Source organism: Pagrus pagrus (genome assembly GCF_965226575.1).
Source record: "Pagrus pagrus genome assembly, chromosome: 1".
NCBI lineage: Eukaryota > Metazoa > Chordata > Actinopteri > Spariformes > Sparidae > Pagrus > Pagrus pagrus.
Genome location: NC_140185.1, coordinates 28,699,567 through 28,717,162, shown reverse-complemented (window position 1 = coordinate 28,717,162; position 17,596 = coordinate 28,699,567). Strand labels below are relative to the sequence as shown.

The 17,596-nt window shown below is 40.8% G+C and overlaps 1 protein-coding gene across 3 annotated transcripts in view; it reads right to left on the bottom strand.

Annotated features, from left to right (window-relative positions):
* The window catches only part of spata17 (spermatogenesis associated 17), a 35,178-nt gene extending 17,914 nt beyond the window's left edge, over positions 1 to 17,264 (bottom strand). For all 3 annotated transcript variants that reach the window (XM_084358986.1, XM_084358987.1, XM_084358988.1), the window contains exons 1-7: positions 17,155 to 17,264; positions 16,521 to 16,610; positions 15,339 to 15,420; positions 13,828 to 13,878; positions 11,228 to 11,331; positions 5,068 to 5,191; positions 472 to 702 (exon numbers count right to left, since the gene is read on the bottom strand). In XM_084358986.1, the coding sequence (XP_084215112.1) occupies positions 472 to 702; positions 5,068 to 5,191; positions 11,228 to 11,331; positions 13,828 to 13,878; positions 15,339 to 15,420; positions 16,521 to 16,610; positions 17,155 to 17,222 (750 nt within the window). In that variant the 5' untranslated portion in view covers positions 17,223 to 17,264. The remainder of the gene's footprint in view (positions 1 to 471; positions 703 to 5,067; positions 5,192 to 11,227; positions 11,332 to 13,827; positions 13,879 to 15,338; positions 15,421 to 16,520; positions 16,611 to 17,154) is intronic.
* Between the last annotated feature and the right edge of the window lie 332 nt (positions 17,265 to 17,596).

Here is a 17,596-nt window from a genome sequence, read left to right as displayed (position 1 = left end):
ATTCTATATCAAAGTAAATTTACAAATAAATCCTTGCCTGCCTGTCACAGCACAGATATATTGGTTAAACAAGCGACATTGAATTAACGAGGTACAGAAACATTTGATAGTAGCACGTAGCCACACAGTCAGACATATATTCACTGAAAGACAGACACTAAGCGGCTCTGTGCAGTAGCCCCCATGAGAGCTGTCTGCCATGTTTTAATGATGTCATTCTTCTTTAAAAGGAATTTTAAAGGCTCTTTGCTTTCATCAAGAACCATCTCCAATGAGACAAGGAAGGGGTGTTGGGGGCTCTTATAATTAGTAGGATACTTATAAAACACTCGCTCTCACCTTTTTTTAATGCTTTATTTTTCTCATTCTTCCTCTTAATAATCTGTGTCTCTTCTATATTCTCCAATATATTGTTGTGCTCCATTTTTCTGTCTCCAATGTCTGTCATGGTCTCAGCTTTTACCATCTCACCTGTTGTGTCTTGCTGGCAATGGGGGGTAGTATGGGCCTGGAGGAGCACCATGTTCTAGTGGTTTTGCTCCATGGGGATCCGGGAGTCCCAGGGAAACTGGGGGCTGCTGGGCCAGGCATGCCCAAGAGACAAGGCCTGCCCCTGGAGGGGGCCTGGTACTTGACCTGCCTCAGCAGTTGTTCCATCTCGTGGGGGGCTGGCCTGAAGGGAGAGTTGAAAACCCCTGGGCACTGATGAAAAAGAGAGAGAGAGAGAGAGAGAGAGAGGTTAACTCTATTATAGAGAAAATGATAGAGACAGTATCACTATGAGCAATGTGATATTGTTAGATGCAAGTGTGCATTCCTGATTTACTATGAGGATATTACTCGTATTCAACGCTCAAAGTTTTTTCTTTTTTAATATTAGTGTAGAGCAAATGAAGATATCAGGTCAGAGACAGAGAGGGTTGAGAGGATGTAAGACAGGTGCCCAACAGGATTTAAACCAAGGATGATGCAGATGGATTGTTCGTTAGACTATAATGAAGGGACCAGGATGTCCTGAGTGTTTTACTCCCCAAACATTATAATGTATTAAAATCAATTTGGAGTAGGAAAAACCAAAAAGAAGTTTTGTTTATCAGGGAGGACCATCAAATAATAGAACAACCATCTCCTGGGACAGCTTAAAATTAAACTAATGAAGCAATGATGTAATGTGAAACATCAGTTTTGTTAAAAACTTTAAAAGTTTTGGATGGATGGACAGACGGAGGGATGGACGCATTGGCATAACAAAAAATAAAAAAATAACTTAAAAGACTACAGGGACAACCTCGCTGTATCTGTCTTAAATGTGGCATTATACATGACTTGAATCTTGTTGCTCACTAAAACACATGCACAAATACACACATACACACATACAAAACTTTGCCTCCCCTGTTCTGAAGTGGGGTAGAGATTTGCCACAGACGGCCTCAGTAATAATTATTCAAATCACAGTGATCCTTTTGCCTGTGTGTTAATTACCAGACCAAAGCTTTGAGTTGGAGGACTCTGTATCTACTCTATATGCTAATAACACCGCTTGCTATTTAGGCCACTCTAAAAGACTGGGACAACGGAGAGAGAGGAGAGAGAAAGGGCATAAGTGGGAAATTGCTCCAACTATATCGACCCAAACCTCACTCTTTTTAAAATAACATATTAACAGAGTGGTTAATTAGTAAATGTTTCATTATTAGAGCATGAGTACTTTTGATGTAAATGTCAAGTGATTCAGAACGAATAGAGAGAAATTAATTCAACTTCGCTGACCCTGATATCTGTAGACATGGGTTGGAGACACGAGTGGGTAACGGCAGATATTTAACTGATGAGTCTATCTTGATGCAGTTTTTTGTTGCAGCACAAATGTTGACAGTGGTGCTAATGCATTGCCTTTTGTTGGGTCAAAATGGGTCAACTACCTCTTAAAACTGGAGCAGTTTTCATGATTCTAGTTAGCAGAGGCACACACATACATAAAAATACATTTTTAATGTGATTAAGCCAGAGTTACAACTGGTTTAGATTAATGGGGGTTTCTTTCCAATTCTAACTTCCACAGCTACTTGCGGAAAGTTAAAAAAGAGAGGGACCTCAGGCATCATACACCACCAAGAATTCAATTATTATAAGTTCTCAGTGTATGTAATCATGTAAGTGGCCAGACCACTGCTGTTCGTTCGATATTTGTAGTTGCATCATTATCGTGGGCATGTTTACCCAAATAGGACTAATGCAAAACAACATCACAGCAGTAAATGAAATAAACATTGCTAACAGACAATGGTTTTTAATATATAATTAAAAACAAATAGGTACATCCCACTATCAATGGTATTTACCTCTTTGTCTTCTAAAATAACTTCTAACTCATTGTTTACTCAAGCATCAACTTAACTTTAACTCAAAAAGGGGACATATTATGTCCTTGAAAGAACATTTTGGGTGCTGTACTCCTCCTACGAATGTAGTGCAGTAATACATCCGTAGGAGGAGTGCAGGACCTAATAAAAGGTCCCAGTTCTTAAAAAATATCACAACAAAATGGCAAAGAAGAAAGATTTTTATACTAGATTTACCTGACTATAATTTTTAAAAAATTACAACATAGTTTGTTGACTGAATAAAATGTACGCTCAAAATTGTTTATACAATAGTCCACTAAGCAACATCTCATGAAGTTTCTCATACTCTATCCCATAACTATAAACTAAAACTATCCCAAATTCCTCACTATCATCATTTTCTGTGGATCTAGTGACATTTCTTCGGTGTTCAGTATCAGTCTATAAAATGCATCAGGGATGAGCGTACCAACCTAACTCAAACCGGAAGGGACAGAAGGCTGGGGACACACAAACACACACAGACAAGCGTAATCCTCAACACTCCTAAAGACACACACATACACACACACTCACATACAAGCCCAAAAGTACCAACCTAGCTACGGGAAGAGCAATGATGTTGACCCTAGGAACACACCATCTCTGTCTCTGTCACAGGGACTTGGGGCCTTTTGGTAAGCTGTGTGTGTGTGAGTATGTGTGTGAGTGTGTGTGTGTGTATGTGTGTGGGCTGGGGTCCGAGAAGTGAGGAAGGATGAACTGTGTGGGAGAGCCATCTATTCACTGCTGACAAGGTCAGAGCTACGAAGGGAAAGAGTCCCCTGCCATATGCAGAGAAAGAGAGAGAGAGATATATAGAGAGAAGGAGATGGACAGAGGGCGGGGAAGAGCACGCAAACTTTTCCTCTTGCTTTCTTTGCTTCTTGCTTATTCATAAAATATGCATTATAGTTATACATAAAATAATAAAAACAACAAGAATATGGGTACACAGCCAATCCAAAGCATCTGAAGAGTCAAACATGATCTGACAAAATACAAACTCGACAGCACTCCACCCCACGTCGCCTTCACAATAAAATATTTGGAAGTTGGGTGAATGTGGGCATCTTTGGCGAACACAAGATACCTGCAGGAAGTAGGTAGTAAGCCAGATGATGACAATGCTGGTCGTACAAGCATGAAGGAGCGGGCTCGAGAGGGAGAGAGAGAGAGAGAGAGAGAGAGAGAGAGAGAGAGGGACAGAGAGACAGAGAGAGGGGGAGAGAGAGGAGTAGTGGTGCTGAATCAACAGTGACCACTGTGCTTTGTCTTCATTATGATCCCAGTGGGGAGTCACAAAGATACGTAGATGCCACACACACACAAATACGTGCACACCTGTGCCAAGGGAAGCACTAAAATACTCCACTCAGCACATCAGAAGAGCCATGAGGACACGTACTTACTAAGGTGCGCACACACACACACACACACACACACACACACACACACACACACATCTCAGCTCCACACACCCGACCTGTGTTAACGAGGGAAGAAAAGAAAGTAAGATCTTCCCTCTCGTGTCTCTGCAGCCTGTTTCTGGAGGAACTCCCTGTCTGAAACTCTCATTGTCTCTGTGGGTCGCTGCATCTTTAGCTGTGCGGGTGTGTGGGTAATGTGTGTGCTAACTTCCCTAGTGCAAAGTTTCTAGTGAATCGGTGATGTTTCCTGTATTTTATCCTGTATAGGATGTACAGTTCAGACAGACACTAGACGATGACAAATTTGCTAGAAGTGTAAATGGTTAAACATTGTGTTATCTGATGTGGCTTCACATTGGAGTTTATTGATAACAATACTGATACCAGTATCGAAAATGCCTCAGATACAGCTTAAATGCTGAATTGGTATGGGTGACTACATAAGTCTATGCACTGATCCAATCTTGTTATGTTTCAAAGTACTTATTATACCTATATTATTATATGAGTATTATAAAAACCTATTGTAGATATTGATCATAAACTCTGCTCTTTTCAAACTTTTCTTTCATAAACATCCATAAATCAAAATTGTTCTTTTACCTTACGCATTTTGGTTAAAATCAATAAGACACAACACTTCTCTTGTGCTATTTACATTGTTGAATCTTAAGTTTGAGCAAATAAAATATATTTTTATGAAGTTGGACATCATTCTGGATTAAAAAGATGTATAGAGTTACATTTGGAGACCCAGAGCTTTAATGAAGAGCAATGATCAACCAAAGATTAAATAATTCCCTGACATTATTTAACATGACTACTTTAAAGTGACACTAAAGAACAAAATTAAACAAATACAGATATTTTGTAATTATATGATAATAACTATTTAGACATAGGCTCAAGCAGAAGTACGATATTTGCACCACAGAGATTAAAGAATCATGAGCTGATCTCCCAGTATCACCCATTACCCGTTCCTTCACATTACAAACCACATTCATCCCTCTGCTATCACTGCTGTTACTGCTTTTCACTGGATCGTGAATGCTACTGTAATGGCACTGATTTTTGTTATACTGTAGCTTGAGGTTTGCTTGTTTACGTGCCTAGTGTGATATAAGCAGAATGTTTTTATGTAGGAAACACAATCTAATATCATACTCAGAGTTATATTGGTCTAATTGGAGTCATTTCTATGTCAAATGGTGCGAGACTGTGTGTATGTTATGTTCCTGTAGACCAACCTGCTTTGTACTGAGGAGGTGGTGTAAGCGGTGAGCTTGGTGGACTCTGGCTGTCTGCTTTTTCACCATCTCCAGACAGTCTCTCTCTCTCTTCTGGAGTTCCTCGAGTTCATCCAGCTCCCTCCTGCAGTGCACAATTATTTTCATGATTGAAATTTCAAACTTTCATTTAATGAATTTCCGTGATGTGTATTTGAAAGGGATCACAGTCAGTTTATAAATATAATGAATATACACTGTGCAATGAATAAAATACTATGATGAAAAATTAATTTATTTGCCATTTCCTACGATGCCATTTCATTGCTTAAGTAGTCAAATCAATCTACATCATACAGGTGCAATAGTTCATCATACTCTTTCGCTCATGTACCTTTGCTCAATGACATTGACTGACTGGATACTGCTCCTACATATATAATTTAACTCTATTACTTTCTATAACAGTCATACGAGACTAATGACTTGATGACAGCTTTTCCAGACCATGTTAGGTTACACATTGTCCAGAGATTCAGCTAACATTATAGCTTAACACGTAATAAAGAAAAGACTTGTAAACTTCATGTAACTACATTTGTACAAATGTTAGTGGTTATTTGGAGCACAGTCCTCTGTCGTAAAGGCTGGCTGTTCCCTGAAGTGTCCTTCAGATGGATAAAAAAAAAAAAAAAGCCTAATGATAAGAGAGAGACTGGGACAGACATGGAAAGACAGAGGAGCTGTGGGAGAAAAAAAAACAGAATGAGTGTGCTTGGACAGAAAAAAGCAAAGTGAGAGCGCAAGCGGCTATAAGTGGGAGGATGATGGATATATTTCATCACCGCAGCCAGGACAGGTCTGTCTGTGACATCTGTTAAGCGAAGCTGGCTAAATGGGATGCATTAAAAGCCCATACACAGCAATTTCATTCTGCAATCACACAGCCTTATTGTTACAAGGGGGTAATAACTTAAAAACGGAATTGGAAACAATTACTAAAACACACATGCCATGATAATGTGGAAACGCGCACACACTCAGAGCTTAGCGCGAAGCTGTAGCTCATCGACAATCCTTTATTTCTTTTCTCTTTTCCTGTCCTCCTCTACTGCCTCTCTCGCTACCCAGCTTCTGTTTTCAATTACAAGCTTCCACAGAGGAATCAGAATATTCATAGTGTGTCTGTAATGTGAGGTTAACACATTCTGCAGCTACTGACATTTAAAAAGAAATCACAACACCGTCTCCGTTGCCTTTGCATTCTCATTCCTTCCTCAGCACCAGATTAAATTACAAAATAAATGAAATATGCAGAGCATTGTGTGTGTGTGAGTGAGTGAGTGTGTGTGTGTGTGTGTGTATGTGTGTGCGCTTGTGTGTGTGTGTGGTAAGAATGAGAGCAAGTCTAAATGTGTTTGTGTGTATTTATGTAATATAAAGCACAGTAATTTAAGACTTTGTGTATGGATGTGTGGCTATATGTCTATATGTGCTTGTGTGTGTGCGCGCATGTGTGTGTGCGCACATGTGTGTGTGCGTGTGAGAGAGGATATAGAGGTTGCTTGGCCCCTATTTGTCCACCTGGCTAACAGGGATATTACTTATTAATGTGAAATATAAAGTTTTGGTTTATTGTGGGACAGTTTGGTTCACAAACCAATCGGTGCATGTGTGTGTTTACAGTATGTGTGTGTATAACTGTTCGTTCATGCATTAATAAAACTGACTGCCAATGTTTTCAGGGGTCAGGACCTGTTCTCATATGTCTGTGTGTGTCTGAGCTGCGAGTGTCTATCAGTGTTCATACTATGTGTTCACAGAGTTTTGCTTGTGTGTGTGTCCATATGTGTTTTTTTGTGTGTGTATGTGTTTGTGTGTGCGCGCACGCATGTGTGTGTGTGTGTGTCAGGCTGAATGGGTGACCTTTGCTTCCCTGCCCCCAGCCCCAGTGTTATTAATTGCTGTGTAGTGGACAAAAGCCAAACAGATTTGTAACGGCTGAAGGCACCTCGATCTGTGTCGACCCAACCAGCCGCCACAACATACAACCCTCATTAGCCCTGTTCGGCACGCAGCACGTGCACCGTGTGTGTGCGTGTGTGTGTGTTTGACAGAGTGAAAGTGAAAGAAAGAAAGAAAGAAAGAAAGAAAGAAGAAAGAGTGTGGTAAAACACCAGCTTGTGTGGAATCATCTTGGTTGATTTCTGTAAATAAAAAAAAAATGTATAGGGAAAAAAATATTTGCAGCATCTCCTTGTGGCACATACTGTAAAGTGAGTGACACTTAAGGCTGTAACTTTTCCATTCAAGATTTTACTTGCTATCAACCATATACTGTCATGTCATTCATATGTTGTATAGTTTCATGCTATATAATTGTCACTAGCATACTCCATTATAATAATTATTGGATGCTTATAATGTGCTTAGCGTGCCATATAATGCAGAGCAGTCACTCGGATTACAGATTACTTTTTGCTGGCTGCTGAACTGTGACACAGCTAGTCAAGCATGCTTTCAAATAACTGAAAATCTGGCTGACATTTTCACCCTAGACTGAACTTATTTAAATGGCTAATATAGTACAGCTAAATTTCTCATTTCTTCCTCAATTATTTACTCCCCAGTTCACCAAGGTGCAACAAGGGCTGATGGGATATCAGAGAGTGAGGCATTATGGGACGGCAGGCCACACCTGTGGTCGTCCAGGCCAGCACAAGAGTAGCTAATTGGCCAAGTTCTAAATATTTAATGGAGGCTTGACCTGATTGGCTGATTTAATTGCTCCAATTAAATGATTCAATAGCTGGCAAGGACGGGGTAGTCAGCTAGTCGATTTAGACAATGACCGGCTCAATGTATTGAGCCTTCAACACCCTCATAACACAGCCTTTCCATTTAAGTGACTGACTGATTGATTAACTAATTCACTAAAAGTAGTTAAACACTAAAAGGTGTGCACGCAAACAAACACTATAGTCTTGAAATGATCTCCAATAAATATTTCTAATATTAAAAAATGACAACTTTATACATTTTACATACTTTCTTCCATTGCTTAACTTGCAAAAGTTGAGGCAGGGAGAGCACAGCACTCAGATTACACCCCAACACACACACATGCACACACAGAATATACAAATCCAATCAGACTGAAGGAGTGAACTTGTCTCCACCCAAACTGGATCAGAATGAAAGAGCAGCAAAAGAAAGACTGACGCATAGAAGCGGAGACTGATCGCAGGGCAGGCGTACAGGCAGGCCCGCACTCTCTCCACCATAGCAGCTCTCCTTTCATGAATGTCCTTGAGAGGGACACAAGAGAGGGAGGACTGAAGAAGGCAGCAGTAAAGAGAGACAGGGAAAAAGTAGAGAGAAGAAGAGAGACAGCATAGCAAAAAAAACTAGTGCTGCTCAGCCTAGCAACACCAAGCCCATAAATTCTCCCCTGTTCTCTTTAGGATAAGTTAAAAGATTTTGCCGTGTCGTTGCAACATCACAGCGAGAATTATTTATCTGATTATGGCAGTAATAATTACCCAGCTGTTTATTGCAGATAGAGGAATAATTCATGCAGTCAACAGGCCGTGTTGGTGGCGGCGGCGGCGGCGATGACACCAGCACATTTAGTAAATATGCAAAGCGGGCTTGCTCTGCTTTCCTAATTGCCCCCATCGTCCCACCGCATGCCCTTATTAAAGTCCAGGAACTTTAAGTGTCTCCCTGACAAAGTGATAAATTGTTGGGGTATCAAGGAAAACTGTGGCAGAGTGGGGACTGCGCCGGGGTCCTGACTTCATTAGGCTATGCAGAAGGAGAGGAAGGATGAATGAGGATGGACACTGGAGCACAGTGAACGGGCGGCTGAGAGAGAGGGAGAGAAAGATATAGAGCAAAATAGATTGAGAAAGAGAAGGAGAAAGAGAGAGGAGATTGAGGGAGGGAGGCGGAGTGAGGGCAGAGGATAGAAGAGGGTAGTGTAAGTAGCGTGTATTAGCTGGATGCTGTACCTAATGAAATGACACAGATGGTTTCGTGCGGGGGAGATCTGTCATGAGCGAGAAAGAGGGGACTGAAACAGAGAGTCAGAGAGAAGAGAGAGAGGTTCGGCAGTCTATGTATAACTCCTATATCATTACCATGCGCAGCCGATCAGCCCACACTAAATGGGGACCATTAGTCCAACTTTGAATAATTTATGCAGCGGGTTGGACGGACAGACAGACTTACAAGAGGGAGGGAGCAGGTGGATTAAAAAGCGGACCTTTGTGGGGTGAGTGATCAGGCAGCGTGCGATCCGAGGGCTCAGCAGCTAACACAGAAAGGATATTTTAAATAAATGCCGGCACGGCGTTAATTGATCGTGACCCCGCCAGCACTAAATAAACATGTGATTAACTGGAGAGAAAGTGACCTCAACACCCCAAACCACTGTGGAGGAGGGGCTGTGTTTGCGTGTGTGTGTGTATGTGTGTGTGGACTTGGGATGTCACACAGTTGATAATGAAACAGACCAAAAGACCAAACAGTAAAATAATATCAAATCTTTGTGCTCCTTGAATATACTTTATGTTAAAAAAATCTTTACTTCCACATTTCTCTGATCTTATTTAACTTTGCTCTTTGTATTACATTTTTAAACGAGGCATTGTGGAGAAGATAAACTTACAATCCCAATTCCTGAAATGTTGGGATGCTGAGTAAAACCTAAATAAAAACAGAACACAATGATTTGCAAACCCCTTTCGACCTATCTACGTGTTACCCTGGGAGGTCTGGGGAAATTATTATGGGTATGGATACTTCTGGTGCTCGGCGGAACTAGCGTAAGTTAAGTGGGCTAAGAAATAATTATAGTGTTAGTAGTATTTACTCAATAAAGTCGCAAACCTAGATTTTCATGAATGATTGATAAGCCCTACCAATCGCTCTAAGAACAAGGATTACCGCCGGAGGTTGTGCCCGTAATTTGTGCAAGGTATCATGAGGGCTAGGAATAAGGTGGATATTCAGTTGAATACAAAATACAAGATATTTTAGGTGGAAACTGATAAACATGCACACAATAATACATTTGACACCTGCAACAAGCAAAGTCAGAAGAACCACCTTTTTTCTATCTCTATATCTTCAATCACTGTCAGCGTCAGAACACTTGACAAAGTTGTGTGTGTTAGTTTATGTGCGTATGTCTTTGTGTGTTACTCGAAAAGGCAACACTCCCTTAATGGACTTTAACTGCCTGGTTCCCCCTACCTCTAAAAGGGGCAAGGAGTGTGGAGGAAAGGTGGAGCGCTGGTGGGGAAGTGAGGGGTGAAGTCAGTGATCCAAGGAGCACTTTAACAAATTTACATTTAATTTTAGCAGAAGCCTAAAGATATTTTCCGGTAAAATATATTAGCAACATTAAAAATGTGACTATTAGCTAAACGTGATGGGGTTTTTTTTGTCAAAAATAAAAGATGGCGTATCTCTAGCAGTAAGCCCCGGAGCACGGGATGTTTTATTAATGCGCGAGCTGCGGTTCAAATCAGAGGCTAATTTTTAATTTCTTCACATCGTTCACTTCTCTCCCTCTCTCTCTCTTAGCCTCAAGCGCTTTAGAGGACTTCTCTCTCTCTCTCTCTCTTTCTCTCTCTCTCTCCTTTCTCACTCTGCCTGTTTCATTCTCTTCCTCTGAGGTAACAGCAACGCATGTATACATCTTACCGACACCTCTCCCTCCCTCTCTCTTCTTCTTTCTCACTCTCTCTCTCTCTCACACACACACACACATTTTAAGGTTATGGGTACACAAGAGCACCTTTTAACCGACTGCCTTTACGCTAATCAAATCAATTCATCTTGACCGACGCGTACCATCTGACTCCCTTCGCGGTCCTGTAGTGGTCCCTGGGCAACAATATGTTTTACCACAACACATAAAGAGTAAATGTAACAAAATTCTACAACACCTTTACAAAAAGATACACCTTGCTTAGAGTCATGAGTACTGTTAACTGTACTGTATAAATAAAAAAAATATATAAAAACAACAGACCTGGATGCAGATTACACAGGAAAGTCAGTATAATATAAACGGGCTGCCATTAAAAAAAGTTAATGTGAATGAGGAGTAGGCAATTGTCCGCTCTCTTGAGCCTCGTATACAGCACTATTTGTTTTTGGTTGTTTTTACCTGACAAGTTCATTTTTCCTCCTGAGTCCCTCCAGATAGCGCTTGCGTGCGTAGAAATTATGAACATACTTCCTCACAAAGAATCCTCTCCATCGACGCTGGATCTGTGAGGGATTAAATCATGACAGAGGTTTTCATCAGAAGTTTTCCCAACAACACGGGGAAATGTTGAGAGTTGACAAATGTTTCAACTCTGAATCTTAACTGTTAAAGATATCAAGGAATTAATGTTTCTCAGAGCAATTTTTTTTAATTACTAAAACTGAATAGGATTGCTCTTCACAGACAGTAAGGTAACGTTTTTATGGCAGGTCAAGGTGACAAACGTTTTTCAGGTCTTAATTTTAAACCCCTTTAAACCATGTATGACCACACATGCAGTTTTATCCCCTGTAGGGATGGAGGGACAATCCAGGGGGGTACAGACAGCTGTCACAGCTCCATACATTTACCTGTATCAGTCCACATTGATTGTGGAGGCTGTAGATTAGCTAGCACACACACACCCACACACACCAGTGGACCATTTTAAAGCAAGGGGGCGGATGTCCTTCAGACTAATTAGGAGATTAAAACAATGGCAGGTAAAAGAATAATCACACTATGAGAAGAGGGGAGAGGAGAGGAGAGGAGAAGTGGAGGATGGGGAAAAACAACAAAGAGCAAAATGAGAATTAGCATTGATCTGCCAGTCAATAGATAATTTTAAATAAAGTAATTGCCGCCTCCCGAGTTCTTGCTGACCTTTGTTGACTAGTGAAATCGATGCTGTTGAATCTAATACAAATCCGAGGTGCGGCATGTAAACACTGGTTTCTATTACGGCCCTAATACATTATCCTCTGTTAGCTACCACGCCATGATAAAGACAACAGGAGGGGAGAGAAAAAGAAAAGAATCAAAATTGATTCAAAGGAAGTGTCACAAGGGGACTCTGAGATGATTGTTTCTCCCTTTTACTCATTCCCTCTTTCTCTCTATCTACACACTGAATATTTCTTTGGTAAACGATGGCCTGTGAGTACAGATGTCCTTCACTCATTTATTTGTGCACATGGATTACTCTCCATTTCAGTTTCATACACATGAACAAACAAGGCCAAAGCATCAGAAGACATTCTGAGATTATAGTGTAGTGCTCACAGTCCTGCCAATATTTTGCAGGATATATGAAAGTTAAGAAATCCTTACATACCGGTACTAAACCTTTACATCTGGTATCTATAACTATTTTCAAATTTTCGTAGTTACACTTGATAAATCCACCAATTGTCTCTGCATTTGCCCCATGGAGCAGTGAGCAGCACTCAGGGACGAACTCCACTCTTGAGGCCAAAGGCTTGGTCAAGGGCAGTGGCAGGAGTGTTTCCAATACCTTTATGAATGTCTCTTGGGGTGAGAGAAACCAGAGAAAACCCAGACAAACACAAAGAATAAAATAACTCAGCACAGAAAAGCCTCATTTGGCCCTAGTGGGGTTCAAACCCAGGACCTCCTTGAATTCCTAACCACTGAGTCTTTTCACATATATTTCATTTTCTATTAAAATTCCTATTGCTTCCTTTAGGAAACCCTGGTTATTTTATATGGGTAATAAAGGTCCCTTTTCTCTAACTTCAGAAGCTTCTGCTCTGCTCTACATGGTGACATCACCCCTAACCTTTCGCCCAGTGACCTAAAACAGCTGGGTCAAACACTACTCCTGGATCTATGTCTCTCCTATTATGTGACATTTATTGAAACGACATGGTGGTCGGCTTTATTTGTTTGGGTTTCTATTAAGTGTAAAACTTGAAGCCCCCAATTTCCAGGCTTTTGCACCAATATGAAAATATTGCAACCCTCTCTGTCCCGCTGAAGAGCGACACACCCTCCTTCAATAAACACTAGTGGATTTTTTTGTTGGCCTATAAAACCTTTTAATGGCTCAGGCAGAATGAAACTGTTAGCCAAAACATTAGGCTATATGGAATTGTAAAAATATAAGGTTTCTGCGCAATATCCTTGTGTAAAAGTGCCAAAGCATCCATCACAGCCACGGTGTGATGATTTATGGGTTGAACAGTAGTAGCTGCTGAGGGGATTAAGGGGACATTTGATGGGTATGAGCACTGAGGGAAAAAATTCATGAAATAAAATAAAATAAATGTTAAACTGAGATACAAGCCAAATACTGAGATAACATATAAAGCATTCAGAAAACACTTTGATTAAGAGGCCTCTTACCAAGCACTGTGCATAAATAAGATAAGGTTTAAGTTTTCATATGAAAAGTAGATAGGACCAACTAACGTGTAATGTATCAAGACACAATTATGTAATTTAAAAAAAAGAAAAAAAGCATATTTGCAATGATATATTTTGTGTAATTTACCTGATTCTTATAGGCCTAAATGATGCATCAAACCAAGTTATTGCATTTAAACGGGATACCAAAAAAAAAAGAACCCAAGTTGCAATGATGGACAATTTCTTTGCACAGAAGTGCTTACAGGCTGCTTATTCATGGGGCCTCCCATTCGCGGCACACGCAGCGAAACAGAGTGTCCCCCCACCACGACACTCCATTTGCTAAAACAAGACACTGTGGAGATATTTACCCTGACCGCCATCTCCTCGTAGAAATTCATCTTCATGATAAAATATGCCGCCTGTGAACACAAAGGAAAAGATGGCGTTACATCTTGTCTCCCAGCCCTCTGATCTGTCCACAGCAGGCGTCAAAGATAAAGAGCTCTTTATACATAATACATTGCACAGAGGCAGCACAGATAGGGCCACTGTAGAGGGGGGGTGGAGGAGGGAAGGGGGCAGAAAAGGGGAGAGTGCAAGCAAGAGAGACAAGAGGAGCAAGAGGGAAGAGAGAGAGAAAGAACGAGAAAGAAAGAGAGAGAGAGAGAGAGAGAGAGAGAGAGTGTGTGTAGTTAGCAGGACTTTGTATCAAGGGGAGGACGGTACTCTCTTAATACACCAACGCAGACAAGGGCCAAGAAAATCTATGGTAGTCAAGCAGCGAGCTAATGGAGATGTATGACGGCCAAACGCTCTCCTCTGGATTTCATAATCAATGACAGCTCTGCCAGAAGTGACAAACAAAAGGCCAGAGAATATTCAGCGGCGCACTCGACGAGCCGTCGCGGCACCAAACGTGTCGGCCGACCACTGGGGGCACATTTCAGGAGCAAACTGGAGAGCGGGCCATAAAAGGGATTCATATCTCAACACGTCTTTTTTAATAATGACAGGGAAGAGAGGGAGGAGAGGAAGGGGAGGCAAGACAAAGACTTGAAAGGGGGTTGTAAATTCAGCTTGATGTTTTGAGATGAGGCTTTGTGCACGTCACATTACACATGATAAGGTCTGCAAGAGTGAGAGGGGAAAAGACAGACAGAGAGAGAGGTAGAGAGGGAGAGAGGAGAGGAAGAAGAGAATCTCTCTTGGCTAATTCAAAATAGTGCACTGTGGCAATTTTAAGTGATTCAAATTAGCGCTCGTCTGTTTCCAAATGAGACCAAACAGCCTCTTTTTAGCCCATATGTGTGTAGTGACACATCCTTCATCGTTTATTTCAACACCCCTCAACGCCAACCACCCCCCCCACCCCCCTTTCCATTTCTTGAACGCCTCCCAAACGGCGGCTGGCAGTTATGCTTTAGCAAACAGTCAATTTACAGGCATGATAAATAGCTTGTTGTGATACGTTTACAAAACTCAATCCAGGGGAAAATTATACGTGAGAGCGCTGGGTATTGGATCCGGTATCAACAATCTGTTCAATTAAGAAGCAGTTGGAGGCAATATGCTGAAAATGGGGCTTGTTCTACTAAAGCACACGCGCACACACACACACTACACACACAAACTCCTCTACTCTTTCCTTCTCTCTATTCCTCTCCACACTCTTTCTATATACATCCCAGGAGTCGAGATATAGATGGAATTCCTTATCATATTGCATCATATTTCCTAAGTGCTAATTTCCCAATGTGTAATGAGTGAATTATATCTCTTAAGGTCAGACGCAGGGACTTAGGTATATGGCAATTGAATTCTAATGCATGCTATCATAACATAATCAATATATCTATAGCCGTTCCAGGCGCTAGCTTACCTTCACCATTTGTCTGAAACGTGCCCTTGCTGTGAAGCCCCGCCATATCGTCTGTATAATGATTGCCTTCTTGTGCAGATGCCTGTAAAAGAAGTCATTTTGAGAGAGGATTGGAGGCGTATTTTTCAGGAGTTGCAATGAAGGAAAACACTGAAAAAAGTCGCAGAAAGGAGGACATTTTAATTGTGGTAGTCTGTTTATTTTCAGAAATGATCTACTGAGTACAAAAAACCCCATAAAACCTGAAAAGCAAAAGAATTTAATAGCCTAGAAATATGAGCAAGTGACACAAAAAATACTAAAAGCTTAACTAAATTAGAAAAAATTCCTCGAATCACTATCCCTTTAATAAACTGGGATCACTTTTTTTTTTAAAGAAAAACATAAAGAAAAGAGAGGTTTTGTTTACTGCATACAAATGTTAGGATGTAAAGGACTTCAATTAAAAGGTCAGGGAAACATTACACTTACAAACACACACTCTCACAAAGACACACACACAGAACACTTCTGCTCCTCCAGGCTTTTCGATCATGTCTGATGAGCCTTCCACCCCCTTTAGTCGGCAGCACACATTTGTATTCATCTTCAAACATACTCTAAATGCAAGTCCACTGCGATTCTCTGCCTCCAATGAGGCCATCAATTTCCAAAAGGCCATTCATATGCCCAGAAAATCAATGCTTATAGTGGGGATAGCACAACCCCGGAGTTGCACTTAGGCAGCTAAAATTGTTGCTAATTATCCACTTAACGCATTGATCAATTAACTAAAGTAATCTGAATTAACCTACTGTCTGGAAGTTTGTCTGCTGACCCTGCAGAATGGTGCTGGGGTCACAGTATAGGAACAAGCACAGAGAAAGAGACATTCATTTTTCTATGTGTGAAAGGAGCACAGAGTGCAAGCCACATTTATTCCTCCAGGCCATTTGCAAAGCTCTAGAAGTGGGATAATTATGAGAGTGAGCTAGTATCAGGGTTTCCCTTGAAATTAACTCTTGGAGTCCTGTCGAATGTTTTTCAATGCCTGAAGGAAAAAAACAAGCCACAAATTGGTATATAAAATATTAAGGCTTGTATTCTTTTTTGCCTATGGCATATAAAGGAGTACCGAAAAGCTATTTTTCTGGTTTACAAATTAAAATTGGACCAACACACACTCACAACACATACACATACCTGAGGTAAGCCCGCACCTTGCAGGCCCTGAACCAGCTCTGAATCTGGGTGGCGGCCTGGTTTTCTTTCTGCCTGTTCTCCTCAGCTTGGCTAAAGCACACAGACACATGAAAATATCAGGTAACTACATTATCTCACTGTGATGTTACATTTTAACATCCGTTAAATTCCATACAAACAATACCGATATTTGTCATTTCAAGTGCTGTGGGTACCATGTGTTATTTGCTCTTCAGCAGGTGCTTCAAAATGTCACTCCCTTTGTAACGACACCAGAACCAATTCATACAAGTTACATTATAATGACTGGTAAACCCAAATTGTTGGCTAAATCATCATCTTTGCTAAAACATAAGAAAAACTCTCTACTGTCTACATTAACACAGCCGTACTTGTAACGAGCAACCGCGTGAAAACAGTGAAAGCTAACGCGTAGTACAGACAGATCATCCTCATTAGCCAAGGCAGGACGCTGACGTTTGTTGACATCCTGAGTAACGTAAGCTAGCTAGCTAACGCACGCTAATTTGTGTAACGTCAACGATGTGGCTTTGACTGCCAAACCGCCTCACAACAGCCACAACGGTCCTGAATGTGTGAATACAAAGTACTCGTATACCTTTATGACACATACCTGTTTCTGTAGACGTATTCTTTACTGAACTCTTCAACTTCACTTTTTAGTTTCAGCAGCTCCGCCATGTTTGCTCCAGGCAGAGTTTACCTGTTGTCCTGGCAACAGCATGCCAAGGTGGTGGAGATGCGTTCAATGTATCTAGAAAGTTGGATTTTTCTCCCCTCACAGTTGAAAATGGTTACTTCACTGTACCTATTATAGCGGAAATTCAGGTTAGACATCTGTAATTATTATTTCTCTCTTATTTAGATCATTCTGACTGGTAAACTGTCTTTTATTTATCTGTTGTTTTAACACAAAGTACCTATTTTACCCTTTAGCCTTCACTTTCTGTTGAGTTAGTTAGATTGGAGGTGTATTTTTCAAGAGTTGAAATGAAGGAAAACACTGAAAAAAAGATATTCAGAAACACAGAAAATAGGGAAATTGAATTGTGGAT